At 31.2% G+C, this 25988-nt stretch overlaps 1 protein-coding gene across 1 annotated transcript; it reads right to left on the bottom strand.

Annotated features, from left to right (window-relative positions):
- Positions 1-462: 462 nt before the first annotated feature.
- On the bottom strand, positions 463-24772 carry LOC130892303 (forkhead box protein K1). Its single transcript, XM_057797662.1, has 8 exons — positions 24005-24772; positions 15926-16176; positions 11298-11461; positions 9304-9546; positions 8926-9071; positions 7994-8277; positions 6591-6678; positions 463-4228 (listed from the first exon to the last, which is right to left on the bottom strand). Exons 1-8 carry the CDS (start codon positions 24364-24366, stop codon positions 4078-4080), a joined length of 1689 nt encoding a protein of 562 aa, XP_057653645.1. The 5' UTR covers positions 24367-24772; the 3' UTR covers positions 463-4077.
- Positions 24773-25988: the final 1216 nt, after the last annotated feature.

Below are 25988 nucleotides of genomic sequence, written 5' to 3'. Positions count from 1 at the left end.
CTGTGAAAAAACTACTTATACTTCTTTTTTTTAAACGGTCTGAATATGATAGATAAGAAGTGTCCATTTTTGAAAAGAACTTCGATTTAAATGATACTTGTAGCTCTAATCAGGTAAACGAGAGGATTTTTTTCAGATAATCGACCTACCGATTTTAAGACAAGTCAACAAATACATGTGTATTACATCGTTGCCACATGATATTTTTGATATTTAGTAGGTAATACTAGAATATAAATACTTTTTAGTTGTAGATCTAATTTTATGTCAAATTATCATCTTTTTGCTGTCATATAACGTGAATGTGTTACTGTTATAAGGTTCAATGTGAGTTGGTTCGGTGGCTAGATTTTAACCTTTATTGATATAAAAACATTACCTTCTAAATTGTATAGTGAAATGCGAGAGGAATACATGAATGGGATGGATTAAAAATGTCAGTACGCTAAATAAAAGTAACGCTTTAGAATAAAGCTCACTCATCAGTATTCATTTTATTCAATAATTTCCAAGAATATAAAATAAAAATCAACAAATTAAAAAGTATGTACGTAAAAAGTACATAATTTTATGTACATAATGATAAATTTAGAAAACAAAAATATTTAAATATCATCAACTGTGAAAATTTCCAAAAATTTATATCATAAACAATAACTCTTTTTATATCTTTTTTTGACATTTCTGAACAACATTATTACAAAAGTCTAACCGAAAAAACATTGTTTTACAGTGTCTGTCCACGAAAATCTGTTGTTATAATTAAAAAAATTATAAAAATAGCAAGTGTCCGATGGTAAACCTAAAAGATCTTTCTTGATGTACAAAATTAAAAAAAAAATGAAAATATATCTACTTTTAGGGAATCACTGCACTGATGCAAATTTTAGTCCCTCATTCTGTCGCTGATTTGATACACTGACATATACATTCAAGTAATGCAATAGAGTCTATCGGCTACAATCACTAGAAAGTAACGTTTTAGATAATTTCATCTTTCATCTGCAGGTACCTAGGGGAATAGTATTATCCAAAAGTATGATTTCCAATAAAAGCTTATCATTGGGTTAAATATACATATTTTTTATTTATAACTTCGCTAACAAAATAAAACTTGTCAGCATAATACCAAAAAGATATTTATACTTAAAAACTTCTTTACAGATCTCTGGAACCAAGTTACTACTCTAAATATATAAAAGAAACATGTAGGTTACATTTTATATCAATATTTCTCCATAAGAAAACTGTTTTTATTGTAGTTGCTGTGTGTACTCCCAGTAGATTAAAACTAGAAAAATGAAATGTTGTTACTAAGTTGGAATTTCTAGAATTGTTGTAATATTCATATTGAACAGCACACTGTTTAGGTAAACACTTACAATTACACTGTTTAACGCGCTGAACTGTTTACCTGTACAGATGAGGATAGAACATTTAAGGTGATATGAGGAACTGAAATAAACTAAAAAAAGAGGCAGAAGGAAATATAATACATAAATAGCAAACAATCAGAAAAAAATGAGGACTGAACTGGAAACGGATTAAACATGAAAAAAATGATAGAACCAAATAAAACGGAAATATTACTTCTACCACTATATTAGGAGATGTTGAGGATAAGTAAATGAGTATAAAAAGAAATATCGATATGTTAACATTCAGATTAAACTATATAATTTCACGTAAAAAAATATAAAAATAAATAAAAAAGCTGTACATTATGATTATAGAATTTAAATTCAGTGTTATAAAATTGACACATTTCTGATTAAATCTGGGATACCACAGCATTGAGGGGGTCTTTCTTTTATTATATATATCAGATCTCCCCACGACAGAAAATAATGTAACAGGAACGTTTGCGGATGATACTGTCATTTTATCAAGTCATGAAGTTCCAACTCACCTTTAACACCACTTAAACCTCTTAGAAGAATGGACGAGAAAGTGGAAAATAAAAATAAATCTGTACAAAAAATATTCAGTTTGAAAATGACCTAATGTCCCTCATTCACTATAAATAAGGTAAAAAATACTAGAAACTCATTCAGTCCGTTATTATATTATATATTGGTTATTAGGAATAAAATGTAAATTAAGTATGGGCAACAAGATTTTAATTTATAAGAATGTGATAAAAATCATACTGACTTATGGTATAGAGCTTTGCGGTACTTTTTTTGAAGGGGTTGACATGATATCTCAAGGTCTAACCGACCGACTCCACTGTCATTTGGTGGAAATCTTTTGTATATATCTATGTCGCGTCTGCCTTGGATTTTAAAAAATTTCAATTTGGAATATTTTTAAAAACACCGGAAAAATCAAAAAACTGATATTTCATATCGAAGTCAACGCGATAGCGATATATTAAGAATTTTTCAAATTTTTTTGTTTTACATCACTACAAGGGCTGGAATCATGTCTACCAGGGTGCACCGTTTTTTTGTATCCCCCACTTTACTGGCCTGTAATTTATTAAAATTCTGATTTTTTGGATAGTAAAAATGTTACGTTAGTTTCAAAAATATCTAAAATTTAAGCTTCTAGACCAGAATACCCCCTTAATTTGGCATTAAATGTCAACTTTTTGTATATAGAATTTCAAGATATAAGACTACAAGATTCATATATCTCAATTTTTATTATGAGCACTTGATATTTGTACCCAATTCTGGTTTAGAATATTCAATTTATACCAGAATTTAATTGAATTGATAACATTATCAACCAGCCAATCGTGGATTCGAAAATTCGATTCTGCTTGATAATTTATATGTTAATTTAAATCTGCGTTCATTTTGAGACATCCTATTTTTAAATAACAGTTTCTACTATTTCCTTCCAGTTTCTAATAACATGGGATGCATTGTATAACCAATTTTGATAAATGTAATAAGTAATCGACATACAGCCAAATATTTCTACATTTAATACTGGTACATACAAGACTTTTTTTTAAAAACCAATAGCATATTGTGATAACAAACGTGAAATTTTGAAATTCCCCGAATAGATATTTTCAGACAAGAAAACTATTGTAGAAGAAAATTTCAATTGAATTCCTTCTATTTCTTTTTGGTGTAAATGGTACACCTGATTACAGATGAAAAATTTGAGCAATTTCTAATATATACTGTGATTTCATCACCAATCTAATTGTACAGGGTGAGCTGAGTCAACATATTTAAAAAAACTGCAGATATTTTTTTTAAAATTTGTATACGAAAGTTTTTAGAAGTATTCGTATCTGTTGTTTATGAGACTTATAATAGAAGTGGACTCTACCATTACATTTTTTGAATGAAACAATCTGTTGTTTATTAGTATATATAAATTGTGATAAATCACAACGTAAGTTGAATGGAAACATTTTTTTTAGAAAATCGGATCATAAATTACTGGAATTTGATAATTTAGCCCAAGTTTCATAAATTTAAAAAAAATTATACTCCAACAATTGGTACTGATGTTAGTTAGCTCAATATTTGTGTAACTATTGAGATGGTAATGCAATACAATTGGATTCAATGATAAAATTAGGGAGAGTCCTATATTTAAAATGAAATATTTTGGTAGAAACATTTTCGCATGATTAAAAGATTAAGCAAATATTTTAATCAAAAGAAGCCCCAAAAAATAGTTTTTGATATACATTTTGATTCTGCTCATAATATTACACCCCGTATGTCCAATACACTCCACTTGAAGTCAGATGGTAGTGCATTAGTTATATTTTTACACCATTGCAGGTTAAGAAACTCAAATAAAATTGTTCATAAAAAACATAACATACTTTATAAATATATTGATATATTTGTCGTTTTATGACTCTTAAATATAGCCCAGTTATTTCAGAAATAACCATTTTTGTTTTATTTACAGATTTTCAGCAGACACTGCTTGTAATTTATATTTTAGAACAATTAAAAAAACTTCCTAAAGAGAGAAAATACTATTATTAAACACCTCTGACATATAGATGATGACTCTACTTTATTCCATATCTCTATGGGTATCGACTTTTAGTTAAAGCACAGTAAGATCGCTGATGTTTTTTTATTATAAGGAGTTTTATTCCGTCTCAAACTTAATTTGATCGAGTCTAGGTCTTTTGATTTCAATCTCACCGTCCAAATTTTCGCCAGAACTCGAAGGGCTTTCGACGCTCTGTTCGTCAATGTGCCTTTTAAAATCCAGACCTGCATTGCTGTAACTCCCAGTGCTGAAACATTAAGAATGTACATTTAGTATAATGAAATCGAATACTTTCAATAAATACTGTTTTTTCCAAATTTTGAAATGAATTACATATTTTAAGTTCATATATAGATGTCCAGAATTATGTAAATATTCAACAACAAAAAGTAACTGCATGAACTTTTTTTCCAGAACTGTATAATAAGGGAGACTTAATCTTTTAAAAAGTGCATTGAGACCCTTTTTTATCAAACAATCTGTCAGTTTTGGTTACAGACATTAGGACAATTAGTATCTTGTTAACATATTAATACAAGGTAGTTTTGGAGAGTAATTGAGGGTTATTACTACATAGAAGAATTTTATATTTGTATTAATTCATATTTTCGATTTATTTGTTTATATTATGAAGTATCTTCATTTTTAGGTATGTGACCAGTTGTAGAAGTGAATGTACATCATTCTGAACCGCCTTGTATGATCGATTATTGGTACTTTTTTAAAACTATACACTGAGATTAAAAAAAAAAAAAAATAAAAAAACCAAGGAGTTCAGCAGTATTTTTCATTTACGAAGAGAATAAAACAGAATTGTGTAAAAAAAATTAAATTACATGAATAGATAATTTTATGACCCATAGGGAGAATTTAAAGACAATCTTCTCCCTAGGTAAATATTGTGTATTAAAAACCAAAACCAATATATATACAATACTGAAGATACTACAAAAACCTTCTACATAACTTAAAAGCAAAAAAAGTATTCTTTCATAATCTATTATATATCTATTATACACTAATTATTGAAGTAGTTACAATATGGGTTATTTCCACTAATTTTCTGATGACTTGTTATAGCATAATCCAAAGAACACTTTTGTTAAAATTGTTGTTAAAATATCTCTTCTTTTGATTTGCTGAAAGTTAATTGAAGATATCAGTCCTCAAAGTACCAAATTGATTAAATAAAAATTAAGTCGATGAAACAACTAATGATTGAGTTTAAGTCAACATTAAAAAAAATCAGATATATTTATACATAACAGTCTACAACGTTTTCCGATGTCTAACAGTCATCTTGCTACAGGCCTTCCGTTAGTTCTTTCTTCTACATTTCCTTATCTATTCCCTCCCTCCAGCTTCTTTGTAATCTTCCTCTTCTCCTTTTTTTCTTGCGGTGTCCACTTTATGATCTGTTTAGGTATTGTGTTCTCTGACATTCTTTTTAAATGATCATACCAGATCAATTGTTCAGTTATGATCTCATCAATTTATGTATGTTAGATATAATTGCTAAATAGCTTTCACTTAATGATACACACTGATTGATGCTCTAGGAAAACATAAGCATTCAGTTTGGAACAGAGAATATAATCAAAAGCAAACAATAGGACACAACAACTTGGATATAACAAAATAAAGTAAGGAAGCAAATAGTTATATCAAGAAAAGAGCCTCAAATTTGGGGTAAATTTGCAAGAGACAAAAATACTTGATAATTGGGGTATTATAGTGTCACAATTACCATACAAATCTGAATTTTTTAATGCGACTCCTTTTTAGAACAAAAATTTAGAAGTAAAAATGTTGGTTCTAATTTGGCGGGTATAAAACAAATTTTGTTCCAAAAAATCGAATTAGTTATAACTAAAAACACAGAGAAATACTGAGCACATTGTTTACACTACCACTACACCAACACTCACAATTACACTGTCTGACGCGCGTTTCGATAACCAAGTTATCGTCTTCAGAGACAGTACTAATATTACCAACTGCCGCAGAAATTCCAACTTAACCACAGAGATTCAATTTGAATTGTTAAATGCAAATATCTCGTTTTTTTAATGCAAAATTCCTTCAATTTGTTATTAAAGATTTTTCATATCTTTTTGCGATTTTGAGATATTTTCAGAAAAGTTATTTTTGAAGTAGTTTTCAATTATTTTCAATTATCAAAATTAAAATCAACATGTTCTAGCTAAAAATCCTTCGTGTGTATAATATAATTACATTAAAAAATTCAGGTCCAAATTTGGATTTCGATTTCCGTTTTATTGGAAAATATGGGTTTAATAAATCAATATGCAATAATTTTGAAGAAAAACTGAAAATTAAATTAATAGGTGAATATAACTTTATATAACTTCATATCGTGAACTAAAATCTTGTACAGGACTCTTTTAGTAATCACATTTTTTTTATTAAAATTTTAAACCCAAATTCTACAATATTTGGTTCATCATGATATTTTGACACCATAGAACAATCTAAATTTTGTTTACTGATTATATAACGAAAAAATACCAAAAGAATGAGTGATATAAGTAATTTATCTTTTTTTGACTCCAATTTGTTCAAGATTAAACCACTAATTCGTTTCTTACCTATAAGAATAGTTTGCTGCTTGGACTATAACTGGTTGTGATGAAAAACCTCCTGGAGACATCGAACTTTCTTCAATGCTGTATTTTTCTACATAAAAAAATGGTCGTAAGCAATAAAAATAGCCCCAAAAAAACCATATCAAAGCAATACACAACTGAATGATTTTTTAACAATTTAACAAAATATTTTCCTTACTACAATGTAAAGCTAAAGCTTATCACAATATTGGTCCAGAGACAATATAATGGTACAACGGGAGCTATAAGAAGTTGCCAACAGATATCAAGTGGTCGTGAAGGTTCCCAAAATGATTAATTGACGAGACAATTTTTAGTATACACGAAACAATCTAGAATCAAAATTGCTGACAATATTTAAATATCTACCTAATACTGTCAATCCTATATTTTGTATCAGTTGACTGGTACCATCATCAATAAGATCCTGTCAAGAACATAGAACTAACAGAAATGTGATGGAGATGGAAATAATGAAGACAACTATTTGTTTCTAGAATAGGTTCTTAATAACATGGAAATATAAAGGAAATAATAAGGGCAATGCAAAAACACGTTTTATTGACCCAAAGTCTTTCTCTAGTGTAAACTAATAGTTTTATAAGAAAGTGTTTGAGAACAAGAGAAGCTCTCTAGTGCCAGCTCACTCCAAAATGTATTCGAATCTCAGTGAAAAGAAGATATATGTCTTCTCTAACTTCCTTACAAGGCCTAGAAGAAATAGACGAATGCAGATTCTGTAGAAAGAGGTTGAAACTCTAGTTCATGTGCTTCTAGAGCGCTTGACTTTTTGAAAGACAAAAAAAACTTGAAGGAGCAAATATCTAATCTTATTTAAGCCAATTCACTTCTAGAATTCTGAAATTAAAAGATACAAGTAGGGGATACAAGTGGTGCAATGTCACATGTTTGGAGTTATCAGTGCCAGCTTATTTTATTCCAGAATAATTCCACTGGATTTTTTTGTGGTTATCTAAAATAAAAAGTTAACATATGTATATTAATGATTTAAAAAATTGTATAAGGAATGTTATTAATCGAATCGGTACAGAAATATTGCAAGTCTATTTTATTGATAATAAATTAAGGGGGCCCACGTTGTGTGTGATTTAAACTATTTTTATGTTGAATATTTAACATACAAATTGAGAAGGCCTAAAGGGTTGAACAAACAATGTTTTTTATTTTATACCCATATTTCGATGCACGTTGTACAAAGCAGAACAAAAATTTTGAATTATTTTGATAATGAGTAGAAAAAACATTGAGGTGTAAGATAATTTTAAATTTTTGGTGGTTTAGTACTTCATCATATTATTGTTGGAGTTTACCTAAATGAATTTCGATGCCATAATTTGAATATTTGAGTTCGCACAGTAACATACCTTCTTTATATTCCTGTCCATTGGAAGTAGAAATTTCAGTGACGTTATCAATAGGATGGGGTAGCAATAACCTAGCTTTAGTTGAGCCTACTAATGCCGACATTTGTTGGTGTCCTATCATACCACCGGAACCGGCATATGCGGCAACCGGGTTACCTGGGCTACCCGGTGCTGACTGACTAATATCGACAAGATGTTCCATGGTTGGGGAGCCTTCTCTTGATAAAGATTCAGGAGTCATTATATCAGACATACTCACATGCGAGGGAGAGGCGGGTGCGCTTCTATATTAAAACACAACAAATATAAGAGGACAAATATATACCAAATGTTGTTTTTATATAAAAGTAAATATTTAATTCCTGATCTTCCAATCAATGTACTTTACATAGGTTAAAAATCTAAATTATCATCTTCTATAGGTCCAATTACGAATAATGGGCGCTAAAAAAGGAACATTCATATGAATTACGAAACAAATATTACAATAAATTGGAGAGAATTTTAGTATGTAGAAATGACAGAAGAAGAATATCAAGCAAGTCAAATTCAAAGTGAGATAAATCAATGAAAAACAGAACGTTTTGAAATGCAGAAAACATTTTAAATGGTTTTGATCTAATTGTATATGAAGGTTTGAAAAGCTGATCCAAACCCAAAATAGTAGTTAGATCTAATTACATAAGACAATACACGCATGAATTAAAACAGACAAAATAAAAATAATAAGTAAATATTGATGAATAGAGTTAATGTTGATATTAGGAAATTGAAGTAATTGAAGTAATGATTGGAACAACAAGAAATCACAAAAAATAAAAAAAATCAAGACCTGTATGTATTTTCATATGGAAAATTGAATATCAAAAGAATATATAGAAAAGTAATGAAAATTATAATAAGATTGAGAGAGTAGTTTATGATTTATTTACCTGGAACTTAATCCAAATGGAGCTCTGAAACATGAAACGCCCCTTTGCCTTCGTCTTCTAAATGCCTGTTCGATTAGTTTCGACTCAGACTGAGGATCAATTCTCCAAAACGAACCTTTTCCGGGTTCTTCCTGACTTCTTGGTACCTTCAAATTAATTTAATTTAGTAAATTTTGTACAATTTGTACAGGAGAAAACTTGGTGGGAACAAGTGGACTGTATTCAAGTTGATAAGAATAATTATAATTTTTTGAACTTGAAATTAGTTTATGAAAATTGTTTATTTCATTAATGAATTTATTTTATTTATGTTGTGTTAAAATTGATTATTTAATAATAAATAAATTTCTGTCAAATTTGATTAAAACGAAAACCTACCTTAATAAAATATCTATTGAGACTAAGGTTATGTCTAATTGAATTTTGCCAACCCTTATCAGCGGTACGGTAATAAGGGTAATGTTTTGTTATATAACTGTATATTCCAGACAATGTCAGCTGCTTATCCGTTGCGCTTGCAATGGCTTGTACTATAAGTTGGGCATACGAATATGGCGGCTTCGAATCGTCTTTATTGCTCCCACTTGCACCGTATGTGTCGCTAACAACGACCGAAGGCATCTGAGAAGAGAGAAAACATAAAAATTAATTAATCAAAATCAGTACAAGTGCCCTAAACGCTGAACTGCCACAAGTACAGAACATCTAGTAGTAAATATGGATTGAATCTCATAGATATTTGACAAATATCTACTCATTTGATTTATGGGATCGTCATGGGATTTTCAGTTCTAGTTGTAGCCAAACCGAACACCATTTTGAGTTCTTTGAGCTGGCTATAAATAGAAGTGTACTTCAAGTAATTTCCTTACACTAAAACAAGAGATGGAACCAAGATCTACAACAATACAAAGGTCATTTGACTAGACGAGAAACTTCTCGTTTGATTACAGCGGATTTAATTAGCCATAGACAGATCTCTCCTAGACCAGGAAAGCAAATAATCACGTCATGGTAGAAGGACTGTCTCAAATAACTAACTATAGTAGCCACATGGTTGCACCTCTCTTTCATATGGAATTTCTAAGATAACTTCTAGATATTAACATTTCAAGTTGTACTGTAATTTTAGTCAGTTTGGAGTAATGTTGTAGTTCTCATTCCTCCTCCTTCGCATCTTGTAAAGATTATAATCTCTGACTTCTTGGAATTAATAGAAAGTCCTCTTCCTTTGCACCAAGTCTCCACTATTTTCAGAACCCTTTGAGTGACTTATAGTAGAATGTCAAGATTTACAAATTCTAGAAATTTATACTTCTTGCTGTACCACAGCTTTACTCCTTTTGAGGTAATGTTGAAGTTGTTATCAGTTTTGCAGAGTCCTGTGAAGACAACAATCTGTTTCTTTGATTACTCCATTGAGAGTAATGTTGTAGTTCTTGTTTCTTTTGTAGCATCTTGTGAAGACAACAATTTCAGTCTTCTTAGGATTGACAGAGAGTGATGTTTCTTTGCACTAGGTCCCCACTACTTGATAGTTCCCTAAGTGATTAATAGCAGGATGTCGAGATTTCCAACTCCAAGAAAATTGTACCAGTTGCTGTATCGCAGTTTTAATCCACTCTGGGTTCATGTTGTTGTTGTTATCCCTTTTGTAAAGTCTTTGTAGGATTGATGGTGGTATCTGTTACTCTGCACCAGGTCTGCAGTACTTCCAGAACTTTCAGATTGATTTCTTTAGGGTGTGGAAGTTTGTAATATCAATAAAAAAAATTCCTAAACTCTGCACCAGGTCTGCAGTACTTCCAGAACTTTCAGAGTGATTTCTTTAGGGTGTGCATATTTTTAATATCAATAAAAAATTTCCTATATGCGGCGAATTTAAGTGGCCACATTGTATAACAATTTTTTTAAAATTTATCAAATTTGAATGATTCAAAATCCAAATTAAATCATTAAATGTTGGCTTTGACTGTACTGACATAAATATTTACTTTTTATAACATTATTAATGTTTTCAAAGTTTAAAATTATAATGTTCTAGTTATCTATAAGAAAAAAAATTGTATCTAAACATTCATAATTCATTTGTACATGTATTAGGAAATTAATAATTGGTTATTTGTGATTCAAGAATTCCATAATTTCAATAACATCATGTATCACATTTCTTTATCTAACGCATAACAGTTAGTTCGTTATCTGTAACGTTATCTCAATATAAATCGATTAGAAAAAAAATAAAAGCGAATTATAATTCTAATATCCTCTTTAGCTTTCAAACAAACAGATCCGGATCGGGAAAATTTGAACTAAAAACATTAAATTTTATATTTATTAGTTTTTTTTTTATTTTAATTTATTATGCTTACGGCATTTCCATTTGAAGTTGGTTGTCTATAATCAGGACTATGGCTTGGAGGAACATGATGTGAATCGTCACGATGAGCGACTTGAGCGGCATATTGGGCTACCATTTGCAGATCTGCTTGAACGTTTCTTTTATTATGATTATTACCATGGGATCCATGACTGCCTGTGAAATAAATTATCTACAATTATTGATATATTTATGTTTTCAAACCGTCTTGATTTTAGATCTCTTCTGCTATGAAATTAGTTTTGGATAGATCAAAATTTCGACGCTTCGAGTACTTTCAGTACATAATATTTTCATCAAAATAGAAATGAATTTTCTACTTAGTTTTTCAACTTAAAAATATGTAGCAGTCATCATTTGAAAACATAAACATACGAAGGCCGTTTTTTTTTTCAATTTCCGATCGCTCTATGCAGTCGCTATGCGGGCAGACGAAAACGGGCGTGCGTTGTACGCGACTGCGAAGTTGTCGCACTACACACTCCGCCATTGATGACATTTAGGCATCAGTCGGCGTTGTGCTACAACCACGTAAACATGTGAGCCATTATTGATGCTCCCGCCAAGTGTGAATTGCGAAGTGTGATTCGTTTTCTACAGGGGGAAGGCAATAGTGCTGCAGAAATCCAACGAGTCGACAGAATGGTTAACGATTCTCCATTACTGTTTTGTCTACAGAATTTCCGAAGTTTTAAGGTCTGTTTTGTACTCTGAAAAGCTTGTCCACAGATATTACAAATGTACCAATCTTTTGGTAATAAAATTATTGTTTTATATGACATTGTCTTTTATTTATAGCCCATCGGAGGTTGAAAAAAGAAAAGGTCCTCGTATATAAAAGGTCTAAGAAATAAGAGATTAAAAAACTTGTTGATATATTGAATTATTTGTATTTATATTAAGCGAATTTTATAATACTAAAGAAGGAAGCTAAAGCTCAACACGTAATTATTTCATAATACATAAACTACCGGTCAAATTTTTTTGCCCACCCCAAAATTCATTCATTAAATTTCAAAATTATAAATTCTAAAAAATTTCTCTTCCATATTATCAAGCGAAGGTCGATATACTGTCCTTCACTGTTCACATTTAAAAAAACAACTTTAACAAAAGTAAGGAATTTATTTTTTCAAAATAACATTGTGCTCTCTCGGCAGGTATTCTTCGTGATGGTTGTCATTTCGTGATGAACATTTTCTTTAAATTGTGTCAAGGAAGTTCATTTGTTAGCGTGAGCTGACTTAACCACACAGAAAATAGTTCATAGATGTTAAATCGAGACTGCGTTGAGGCCAACTTATGTTACCTCTCCTGGAGATCAATTTGCCAGGAAAACTTTCACGAACTCGTGGCAGAGATCTATTGGAATTGTGTGAGGTTGCTGGAATCATGTTCTTCGGTTATTACCATCAAAGTTTTGCAATTCAAGCCCGTAAAAGTCGTCTAACATATACACATAACGGATTTACTTTAACTCTTACATCTTTAGAAAAATAAGGGCCTAGAATTCATTGCGCTGACATCGCGATCGTAGAGATTTCTGATGTTTTTGTTTTGCATTGGTTGCACTCCAGTACCGGCAATTTTGCTTGTCGTCCATTAAGATGAAAATAAGTTTCTTCCAAAAAAGAGATGTTGGAAAGCGCTCAATCACCTGGTTTACAAAGTCAAGTCTCTAAACAGCTTCCTCAGGTTTCAATTCTTGCACAAACCAAATTTTATAAGGACGCAACCCCAAGTCTTGGTGACAAATACGAAATAATAATTTTAAAGCAACAGCACGCTTCCGAATGGACAAGTGAGGCTCGTCACGAGCCTCTCAACGTTTTTGACCGTTACAGAACACCTTGGACTCCTCGGTTATCCAGTGTTGATACCGTCTTTTAAACTCATCATTTGAATGACGAATATTGCAGAATTTTCTATGCGCTACAGTCGCTGAATTATCGTTTTTGTAGAACTCATGGACGGTCCGCTCCCCAGAAACGATTCATAGCGACTAAATTTCCAAGAGACGGGCTTTCTTGGCTTTCGTTTTCGTTCTCGCAAATTCAGACCCGTAACTTATAAAATAGGTAAAACTGGAGACATGTCGGTTGAAATACAAGTCTTTATAGTCTAGGCAAAATTATATGTACCATTACCGCCGAATTAAAAATACCTCTGCGTACCATGGACAACAATGCGAAAAAATATTCATCCACCACGAGCTTTGGCGATAGAAAACGTTTAGGGCGACCTCGAAAAACCATAACCGCTGAAGTAAATTTATTAAATTGATAAGTAAACGTAATCGACGACTCACGGGTCCTGAGATAGCAACTCGAATCAATAAATCTAGGGATCTGCCTTTGTTGTCCTTTTTGGACGTCTTCTAAGACGTCAAAATAAAATTAAGAGGTTGCAGTGGGCTAAAGAACATAAAAATGGGACGCAAAAAGAGTGAGAGTTCTAAGAAAAGAATGTTTGTGCGTAGGTCAAAGAAAGAACGGATGTTAGATCCATTTGAAAATCCGATGAAAAATATAGAAAGAAAATGTCGTAAACCTATTCAACATCTAAGAGACGAATATGTAGCCTCACATTTTGTTCGTAGCTGTCGTTTCGTATCAGTATAAGTGTAAATATTTGTATCGCCCTGCTGTAAATCCTTCAGCTATGTTGTCTTTATACGTCTTCTACTTCCTCAACCTCTAATATCGGTATAAGTTTCGCACCTCTTTCTTATGAATTGAGCGTTGTTGAAAAATGAAAAAAAAAATTGACCTACTAAATTTATTCTAAAATACAGTGTGTAACATTAAAGAGATTATGTCCCTCTCTCGACGAAATCCAAAAATATCCCAAATTTGAAATAAAGCATCAAGTTGCAAGAATAACAATTTTGATAAATTGTAAATGTTGGTGATTGATGAATCTTTTATATGGAAAAGAACAAATTGAGGTTTTAATATTAGGATACGGTAAGGTGCGCAATCTCCATTGTTATAAGGTAAACAAAATATACACTAAAGTTCAGCAGGTGTATTTCGCGTCAAACCGGCGTCGGCCACGTATAGGTCAAGGTCGTTTTTGTTTAATCGATACCCTACGTGGATTTGCGCAATATTTTGGAAGTAATTCGGCACTGGGAAGTAGAGTTTTTGCCTTATTGATATTATATTTATAAACGTACATTTGGAAAAAATTGAATGCGAAAATATAGATCCATAAGCTGTACAGAATAACGGAAAGAGGTTTGGATAGGGTACAAGCAATGTATATTAAATATTTTAAATACCTATTTGCCAAAAAGGGTTAGAAATTTCTTGTTAATCAATTCCAAGAATGTTTTCCCAAAAAATTTCACCCAAATATACGATTGTAGGTTTTTTCATTTACTAAGAAGGTACAAGTGGCATGGCTAGAGTCGTTCTGGAAAGAACCACTAACCGACAGAACAAAATGAAGATATCCGTTTGAATTAAGTTCCATCCCGATTCTGTGAGTTTCCTTTATAAAGAGAAATTCAAATTGAAATTGATGGAGTTGCAGCAAATTGTGAAATGACGGTGTTTAGATCAACATCTTTGCAAACTAAACTCGATTGAACTGGAATGGGCGCAGATAAAAAGAGTAGTTTCAAGGAAAAAATAGATAACTTGAGCTTCAAATTGAGAAAAGGCAGTATATCATATGATATAAGAAGTAAAAAAAATGTGGAGCCACCCATTGGAAATATTAGTTGCGACAAATCGTCTTCGATTTGGAATTGTGATTAACTCTACCAAAATTGGTGAATAAATTCAAGTTTAAAACCTTATATCTTTATAATCAGTATGAGAAAATATTCTGAATATACCAAGACTGCTAACTAGTTAGAACAAGAAACAAATATATTGGGGATTTCAGCAAATTTTTGGGAAAATGAGAGTTCTGTGTTAAACTAAAAATCCAAGCTTTCGGGAAGTTCTTCTAATGATCATGAGAAGTTCAATTTGAGGATGAATTTCTAGGTGTTAATATATTGGAGTGAGCCATGGTAGAAGGTCAAAATTTGTGATTCACATCCAACATGCATGATGTAATTGTTAAGTTGGGTTATTTGATAGACACAACGAAAATTAAAACGCCGCATTTCTTAACTGAATAATTCCCAGACGATAAATACATAAGTTTCGAAAGCCCGGTAATATATTAGAATTAGAACACTTTAGCGTTTAATTTTGCCACAATCCCACTACGAAAATGCTTATGTATACACATACAAATATTTATATGAATTTTAATATTGATTTTTGAATCCAGTGAATTTTTTCTAAAAGAAAAAACGAAATTTAACCACAACCACGACACAATCCTCAATGAATTAATTCCCCGATATTAAGTATTCGAAAGCAGGAAATATATATTGAAAAAGAAGACACTTTGGTGTTTGATTTGCCACACACGCATGACTAAAATGTAAAACTAATAATTTTTGATGGTACATATGGCCATCCAGAATATCCCAAAAATAGTTAGAAATATCAAACATGCGATTTTTCAAATGGAACGTCCTATATTTGATCATATAGTTGAAGTTTACGCGGAAAAATATATTTTAAAATCGCCGTTATGAAATTGATGAATACTTACCTCGTGGACTAGCTGGGCAGCTATTGGCGGCACTGATGGTACCAGTTGGTGAGGGGAAAGGGCTACCATAATCAACACCATCCGGTATGTTGATTCTGAGAGGATGAAGCGTCGAGGCGTTCCCACCTCCCGAACGATCTCTTATCCTACTAGGTGATACATCTCGAAGTTTAGGAGGCGGTTCGGAATTATCTTCGATCAACGATTGAAACGATAACCGTATATTTGTACTTGGAAACCTAAATGTACATCTGAAACATAGAATTTATTGCGAATTTATTTTGTCCCGAATGTTATCTTGAAAAGATGTGGAAATAAAAATGCCATATTGAAATAGAACCACCTCTAACCGGCTATTCAATAAGTTTTGTCGTTCAATAAGAGAGGGCGCTATTAGGTCCGACGTTTAAGTTGGTATTATATCTTATAAAGTACGGAGTGGCGTAATAGCACAGACGGGATAGTTTACTACCGTTGGGTAGGAATTTTATTTACAATGAGTCACTTCGACGGGAATCGTCCAGCATTTTACGAGAACTGTCGTTTACACATTGTTACCAGGTGATTGTAGTATTTTCAATATGGATTACGTCGAATGTAAGCGCCGAGTGCAAATTTGATTAAAATATGAGTCAAGCGTTTTAAAGAGACTGGTTCAAGGTTTAAACCATAAGCAAAAGGTTGTTCTAGAACATCTATTGTCGTGTGTCTCTCGCCACATCGACCACTTTCTTCTGGTGTTTTTTGAGAACGTTGTGAGTGTTCGATATGGCTACAAGGAAGAGAAGGGCCGAATGGACCTCTTCTATCAACCACCATGATATCAGATCTATCGTAATAGAGTCTAAAGTTGCCATTTTCGTGCACCTTCAGCGGCTGGTACTTGTAGTACGATGTACGAGTATTGAGAAGACAGAACTCGTTGGCCAGTTCTGGTGGATGATGTTTTGAACTTGAAACAAGCAGATGTTATATGTTGAATGGTCTCTGGTGTTTGTTGACACTTTATGAATTTGTCGGATTGAGTGTTCGGATCTTGAATCACATTCTTCTTGTAGTTGTTAGTGTTGATAACTTGATATTGGATAGCCATCGTGAAGCCTTAGATATCAAGAAAAAGAGTTCTGCTAGTAAGCTATCTTTGTCAATGTACGGCTGGTTGAGGTCGTGATGATGTCTACCGTCTAATGCCTTTTGTGACCATGGTTCTAATATTTTTTACCCACTAGTCACCATTGATTATAGTTATTTTCAACTTTATTTTTTTGTGTTCTTTCAAAATTCTCAGATAGTTTTTAATTTTGTCCTTATCCTCTAAAGCCAGTTCCTTTAAGAATCCATTCAAAATCGATGTTTTTTTTTCTCTCACGTGATATAAAACCCATTCAATAACTAAATATTAACGGTAAACTTTGAAAATTTTTGTCCAGAATTTGTAGTACATTCTTATCAAACCCTGTATGATAATTACTCTGTTAACTAATAAAAAATTACAATATAATTATATTAATATGTGATCGATCAGATAAGAAGCGCGTAAAATGCTAAATTATACTCGTAGCGTTGCATGAAGCAAAAACAAATAAAAACAATATGTTTAGGTGCATTCTAAATAGAAAGTTTCAACGTCTAAAATGCATGTTCGTTCGTGGTGACCCGAAAGAGTTCGAATTGAACTTTTTAAACAGTTTCCTCGCTATAATTAAAGCACTAGGTAATAGTAAATAATCATTGTAGATGTTTATTTTATTATTATTGCGTTTGGGGTCGTTTATGCGTTACTTAAAAAATTATTAAACGGATCGATTTCATGCGAAATCCAACGGAAAATAAAAATATTTTATTAGTAATCCTATAAAGAAAAATTTGCGTATTAATTATTGAGCCATTTATTAGGTAGAAAAATATATTAAAGAAAAATGCAATTAGGAAGACTGTCTGACAAGTTTCCGACCTAACAAAGAAATGTTCATACAGGGTTATTGATTAGAGTAATAGTGCCTCTTTTGAGATATCGATTTAAGGAATCATAACCATCATCAGTCTTCACATTTTAAAATTATTTACAAGGGTGTTCCAGAATGCTGCGCCATATCAAAGTTACATTACATAGATACACCCTATATTTTATTACATATTTGGTATCACCTTGACTTCCTCATGACAATACTTAAAAGTTGTGACGTGTATTTAAAAACTTATAACCAATTTTGTTACATTTAATCGTGGCTGGCCGTCCAATTGAGGTGGTTACTCCAGGAAACATCAAAAAAGTCCACATATTGGTTATATCTAATCGTAAATTGGAATTGCGTTAGATTGTTGAGGCCGTTAAGATATCGGAAAGCAGTGTGTTTACAATTATGCATGATCATTCGACCATGAGAATGCTTTTTGCAAAGTGGGTGCGGCGTTTACTCACGATCAAAAACAACAACGTGTTGATGATTCAGAGTAGTGTTTGACCATGTTTACACGTAATCAATCAGATTTTTTGCGTCGAAATGTTACAATAGATGAAACATGGATCCATAAATTTACCCCGGAATCAAAACGATTATCGTCTGAGTGGACTGCACCTGGTGAACTTCGTCTGAAGCGTCCAAAGGCACAAAAGTCTGCTGGGAAGGTTATGGCTTCAGTATATTGGGATGCGCATAGAATATTGTTCATTGACTATCTCCAAAAGGGAGAGACAAATAATACTACGTAGAGTTGTTGGATCATTTGAATGCAAAAGGCAAGGAAAAACGGCCTCATATGTCAAAGAAAAAACCACTGTTTCACCAAAACAATGCACCGATTCACAAGTCGATGGCTAAATTTAAAGAATAACACTTTGAATTGCTTCCTCATCCACCGTATAATCCAGATTTGGCCCTCAGTGACTACTGGCTATTCGCTGTTCTCAAAAAAATGCTTGCCAGTAAGACATTCAGCTCAAATTGCTGAAACTGAAGCCTATCTTGAAGCAAAAGAAAAATCCTACAAACACTGCATCGAAAAGTTGGAATGATTGTATTGCTCTAACGATTTTTGGCAAAAAATGTGTTTTTCTTAGTTAGTCACACGACTTATTGAGTGACGTGTTAAAGAAAAGTTGGAAGAGTGAGTGAATTTGACTGGATTCAAAATACGGTTACACGTTTAAGCGTTTTTTATAAATTTTTCAAAAATAATTCAGTTAAAATGACAAGAAAACATATTTAAGTAAATGTAGAGAAATAGAATTCTTGTAGAATTGACACGATGTGATTCCCTCTAATGATGAGACGCATGTAGAAACTGTGTTAATGTTTTAAGGTCCAACTAGTTTGTCTGATGGGATTAAAAACAGGAAGCATTTGCTAAATGTCTTATAATTTAATTTAACATATAAAAAGAGTTCATTGATCAGTTACTATAGAATATTCCATCCAATTCAGTAATTGTTTTCAAGTCTACAAACAAAAATATTGTGGAAGGCAACAATGAAGCAGATATTTTGAAATGCCTGACAGATAACAGTATAATTGTACGTCAAAAAATATTTTGATAAATATTATTGAAGACCAGAATTTTAAGAATGAATATGGTAATGACAATGTTTGTAAACAACAACATTACGTGCTTGTTTAGTTTCTTATATATTCAATATGTTTAAGTACTTTCTGATAAAGAATTAGAATTATTTAACGTAGAAATTGTCTATGAATATAAAACAAAACTATGGGATGTCAGTAGTAAAATATTTACAGTCCAAGGCGTAATTTCAAGTCCAACAAACGTAATTCCGAAAATGTTAAATTTTTCTTCTTTAACCCTGTCTATTTTTTCAACAAGTGATGACCGAGGGGATGATTTTTTAAATAATTTTATGTTTCTTAAGAGTTTTTATGCCGTAATTGTATATTGGAACTATATTATTGATTATTATTTAAAAGACTACCTATTTGTATTTATTTTTAACATATGACAACATTGTGTTGACAAAGTGATACATGAACGTAAACAAGTACAAACCTGTATCGGAATCTCGGTAGGTGCGGACGTGTTTCTGTGTCTTTATGGACTGTTATTGTTTATTTGACAGTGTTGTACCACTCAGTTATTAGTTTATTTTGTATGCAATGTCTTTCACCAAGTAAAAAAGGTGAAGCTTATAAATGCGAAAACACTTACAAACCAAATAATTGAGCCCGAAAAGAAATGATGCGGTAAAAAAACAATTTCCACTCCACGCACGCTCAGAGATATGTTTATAATATAATTTAATAGAAAATTGATACATTATCAACATTTTTAGTTAAATTAAGCAAAGAAACATGGAAGTTCATATATTTTTTTTTCTATTTTTGGCAGGTCTGCTTCAATAACGAAAGTACATTCGAAATTTTGCAAAATAATAAATTGGTTGATTCCGCAGCTCAGAGAATGGTTTCTAACTGGGTAACTGTTCACTTTCACACAAGATAGAGCTCACTGGTAAACTGATTAGTATGTAGTATTTTTGGCATAAGAAAATATGGATTGGCCGGGTAATAGCCCCCATATGAACCCAATTGAAAATATGTGGGAGCCGATGAAAAGAGAAGTGGCTAAAGAGATGATCACCAACAAACAAAAAATTATTCATGTGTGGAATCACAATTCTCAAATTAATTAAATCTCTAATAGCGGCTAAAGGTGGCTCAACTAAATATTGACTTTTACTTATTTTATTTCCACTTTTCTTGAAACTTAATAAACATAAGATTGTTCAAATTTACTCTGTTTTATTTACATTAAATTAATTGTTACCTAATTGATTAATCAAAAAATAAGAAACGAATCAATTTAAAACAATAAAACAGTACAATATCACTCCTTTATTAAGATTTTACATGAAATCTTGTTTTGCATCTAAAGATTTGACCAGGGATTAATCCAGAAACATACAATGAAATTTATTATACTGCATCAAAGTTTAAGGACAATCTGTAGGAGAAACAATAGTTTCTAATATTCAACTCTAGGAAATAAAAATGAGTTTCAATTATTTTGCTTATCCTGCTGAAGTCTTATAAAATTTATCAAACATAACTGAACAATAAATAAAAACAATCATTTCACCCATCATTTCCAACAGATCAGAAAAAATTTAAAACCATTCAATTCCTTTTTTTTGAAGGCCTACAATAACATATAAAATGACCAATAAGAATATAAATAAACAATGTTATGTAATTGAGTGTCTATATACCTATGTGTGAATTATTTAAATGTGTTAATGGCATTTTAATGAGGACAACAATAAGTAATTTGATTTTTATATCTCAACGTACTATACATTCTCAAACAAATTAAGGTTTAATAGCACCCATAAGTAAATTCAAGTTTATTATACTTCACATCTCTACATTCGAAAACACATACAAAAAATTGATATATGAGTTAAAATTTCATTCACAGACAGTAGAGACAACAACAATAATACTCATACACTTATATTACAACAAAAAAGTACTTGTACTTTATTTTCACCAGAAAAATGAGATGAAAAAAAAATTTCCTAACCTAACCAAGTATTTTCATCTACTGATATTTTGTGTCTATATTTAGATTTTTTGTGACACAAAAAAACCTCGCAAACCGTCATATTCTTCCTATGATTTTTATCTTTCTTTAGGTAAAGATCCGATTCCCTTACACCAAAGTAGAGTACTGTCACGATTTTTGAACTTATGTCCTAATGTAAATAAATTATATCTAATGTTCTCCATTGCGCCATCGAATATTGAAGTAAAACTAAATTGCAAATAAAATTCATCATTATAATGGGTCGCATTTGTCTCTACTAATCCCTACTTATCTAATAGAACAAACTATAATGTTAATGCACTCAATGAAAATATGTAAATAACACTTAGGTTACGAAATTCATAACAATCTAAATATAGGCTTAATCATATAGATGTCACTTGTAAACAAATATGGCTGATGGACGACACACACATTTTACTTCTGTTAAATCTATTCATATCATTTGAATCAAAAAGTTCTTTACGATGCCATTTTGCGTGTTGATAAAATATGGAAGTAGATCTGAAAACACTACATCTGGAGGTTCCTCAGTTTAAATATGCATTAAGAAACAGGTGAAACCTTTATACATGCAAAACAATAAAGATACGAAGGAGGGAAAATATGTTAAAACATGATAAACTGTAATGTAAAAAATTTAATTATCTTATAGTAACCACATATATCATTGTAGTTAGTACAGTAAGATAGTTCATTAAATAATCAATCCTGTATTTGTGAAAGGTTACTGGGAAATATGCTTGACGAATCATACTCCTTTTCAAAGAATATTATCTCAACTCTAATTAGGCAGAATGTACTTTAATATTATTAAAGATTTTTATAAATGAATATATTTAGGCTAGAATACTGAAACTTCAATAACAAGTATAGAAAATGTTCCAGGAGAATTGCCATGTAGATGTACTTAAGAAGGGCACACAGATAAGAAATTTCGGATACTTTTACTAAGTTAGCTCGTATCAGTACCATCAAAACCTACCCTTTCTAGCGAAGCTTAAAACATGATTTTTTTTTGAAATTATTATAGATTTACTGGAGCCATAGATAGTAATTCATTCTCACAAAGTTCTCATTATTAATAATTTTCTTAATAAAATTACCCAAACATACAAGGTCACAACAGGTTTTGCCAAACAATAAATAATCTTGGGCAATTCAAGGCAACAAATCGCACGATTACAATGAAAAAGTAACAAAAATATCAGTAGCTAAAAATATGGTCGGTTAGGTTAGGACATTTTTTTTTTCATTCTCTTTCCTTACAAAACGCTAAAAATCATTTTAGTATGTGATAAGAATATCTGGTAAAAATGTGAAGCAATCTGTGGGTTCCATTGTCAGAGCTCCAACCAAATAATGCAATATATACACCAACCAAAACAAAAATATGCTTGGAAGTAGTAAATACAAGAACTTGTAGGGAAATAAATGTAATCAATATCACAGTTACTACAAATAATACTAGTATTAAGTATTATTACAAACTGTAAGGTTGATGGCCATTTGATTATACCTCAATAACCATACGATTATTTTTAAAAACGATTTGTATAAGAAAGTTTCCTATTGTCAATATTTCTATCAAAATAATTTTTTGATATTCTAAAAAGAAAGCATATTTCTCAGAATACACCGATAATTTAGAAATATGACAACGCTGGCTAACAATTATACAAGTGTTTACGAGTAATAAGTAAATAAATTATTGTAAACATTGCACTTAATAAATTGTATAAAACTCGTTTCAATTCAACATATAAATATGATTAAAGTGTTTATTTCACGTGATTGCTAAAATGATAATATATATTAAACTCAAGTTTGATGATTTTTCAATTAAGCCGGCAACAATGAACTATTATAAACATTTTTTGTGATTGTAAACATACATATACATTTTAAAAACTTGTTTGTATAGAATATATTTTCACAACGTTAGAAAGTAAATAAATACGAAAATAGTCTATGGCAAATGACCTCGAGGCTTTAAACGAAATATTATTTATAGTAAGCAATGGAACAATGTAAAATATCATTAGAAATGATCCGACGAATATTATTCTCTATTAAATTCAAACATAGATTCTATATTAACATCAGACGCAAGCCACGTGGTCGGCGAAATTAAATAAAAAATATGTTGTATTTAGGTGCATAAACGATGTATATACAAAAACAGTACTTGAACTATTTGGTATTTATTCCGCCCCTTTACGTGGAGCTATAATTAATAAGTATAACAAAAACACCTCTGACGTCACCTGCTCAATATAAACTTTGGATAGCTTTATAAATCAAAATGACTTGTCGTGTTTATTTGAAACCGCAATGTTGACCCGGTTAGCCTCCGGAAAGGGATATTGATTTTCAATAATACACGAAATTTTCGTATTTATAAAAAATCTAACACGTGATTCGTACCATGTGTAAATTTTAACCTCTCAAGGCCTCAAAGGATAAACAGAGAGTAATTGTGAGAGCAGCATTTGTTTACATAACATTAGCTTTACTTACGTCTTGGGTAACTTGATTGAAGGGGCTCCTTTCCGTTGAAAAACTCCATCGATAAATACGCCATTCTTTCCATTACACAGCATATAAAAATAGGGATGTTCGAAAAAAACTTCTAAATGCCTTCGCGAAATAAAACTAGAATGTCCCATATTTACATCTACATCACCACGTGAACTGTTCCTACCTATAATTACCCGAGCCTGCCGGACTAGATATTCAAACTCGCGACCTTCTATTCGAGCAATCGGTTCCCCTTTAACCTCGGGACTCCATTGTACTTTTGAAGGACTAGCAGGGGCCGATTTCAAAGCCAGTAAGGCCCATGCATCGCTTTCCGGAGTCATCGAGTAGGATGAGGACATGGTGATTCACTAACTTCACAGCACTTTTTTAACCACACTCTTTAAATTGTCTCACTTCACTGTTTACCTATGAATTGTAATAAACGTGGGAGTCACCTGTACAGAAGTTTGGTTCATATGTTGATTTCATAACGTCCTAGTCGATAGAAATGTTGGTAAACACGTGAGATTGGCATAAAAAACAGAGTCACAACCACAGACACATCTAGTAATTTTAGACGGAATATTTTGTATTTTGTGGTGTGGAGTTGGTCTTGACAGACGACAGCACAGAGAAATAAACGATAATTAAAAATTTTATTTTCTTTCATCCTCGTGCCATCTACTAAACACTAGCGATAATATTGAACTTATTAAACCAAGCACTACACTTTTAGTACAGTCAGAATGCAAATAATATCGATATTTAAATTCACCGAATAACTAGAAGATGGCAATAAAGACAAAAAAATATTGATTAAAGAAATTGTTACAAAATAAATTAGATAACATTCAAATAGGACAAGGTTCACAGACGTCAAAGTCATATACATTTGTAAATAAACAAATGTTTATGTTCATCTGAGTAATTTGACAGAACACCACAATTTCATAGGGCATAAAATGGCCGACTGATCAAGTATAGCCATCTACCATCGACAAGGATGGATTACAATTATGAGTAGAACAAAAATATTACATATATTACTATGTCCTATACAAATTTATTATGATTGTTCGATAATTTATTTCCATGATTGATAACGATTCGTTCAGTTTTCATATATTTATAGCAACGAAAAATTTGGCCATTCTAAAAATAACAAATTTGCGCAGTGTCTTAAAATGTCAGAGCCGGCTCAAGGCCAACGTTGATGGATTATAGAGATATTGTTCCAAAAATATCGATAATAGACGTTTTAAATTATTTTTTAGTACTGAAATTGGCATTTTATTTTCGCTTATTCAAATTACTTACCAAGGTCAAATTCAATTAGAACGATAAATCTAAATTTATTTTGAAATTAGTATTACATCTTTATATACGAGGTTCATTCAAAATATACATAAAGTTTAATTCCTTAATTGAATTCATATTTGAACATTCTGACAATTTTTTGCATGTTACTAAAATTTTGTACATTTAAAAGAATTTATGTCAAAATTACTAAATTTTTTCATTCGTAAGAAAATGTACTTATTCTTACGCGACTCATTACGGTCTAGTCCGCGCAACATTTATTAAGACTAATATCAACCAATTTCTTCTAATTCTTTTCAATTACCAAATGACATCAACATTACTGTTTGATTTTTTTTGGAATTAATAATCGACCTTAAATTCTTCCAAAACAATTAAAATTGTTTTCAATTTTAGTAAAAGAATCGATATCGATCTTTGATACATACAGGTATTGAAAAATCCTGTATAATCAAATTTACTTTATTAGAGTTTCTTTCGAAAGTGAATTTTTTGTGATTCTAATCACCTACTTATTATTTATGTTTTAGTACAAAATTTTGAACTTTATCAAATCAAAATGAACTAAGTAATAAGAGCCACTCTAATTTATTGATTTTAGTTTACACAGGGACTCATTAATTTAAGGTTAGGGCTCCTTTATTAATCAACTTGTTTAATA

Source organism: Diorhabda carinulata, chromosome 4 (genome assembly GCF_026250575.1).
Source record: "Diorhabda carinulata isolate Delta chromosome 4, icDioCari1.1, whole genome shotgun sequence".
Lineage (NCBI taxonomy): Eukaryota > Metazoa > Arthropoda > Insecta > Coleoptera > Chrysomelidae > Diorhabda > Diorhabda carinulata.
Note: the sequence above shows the minus strand (reverse complement) of the source record. Positions and strands in the feature narration are given on the sequence as shown.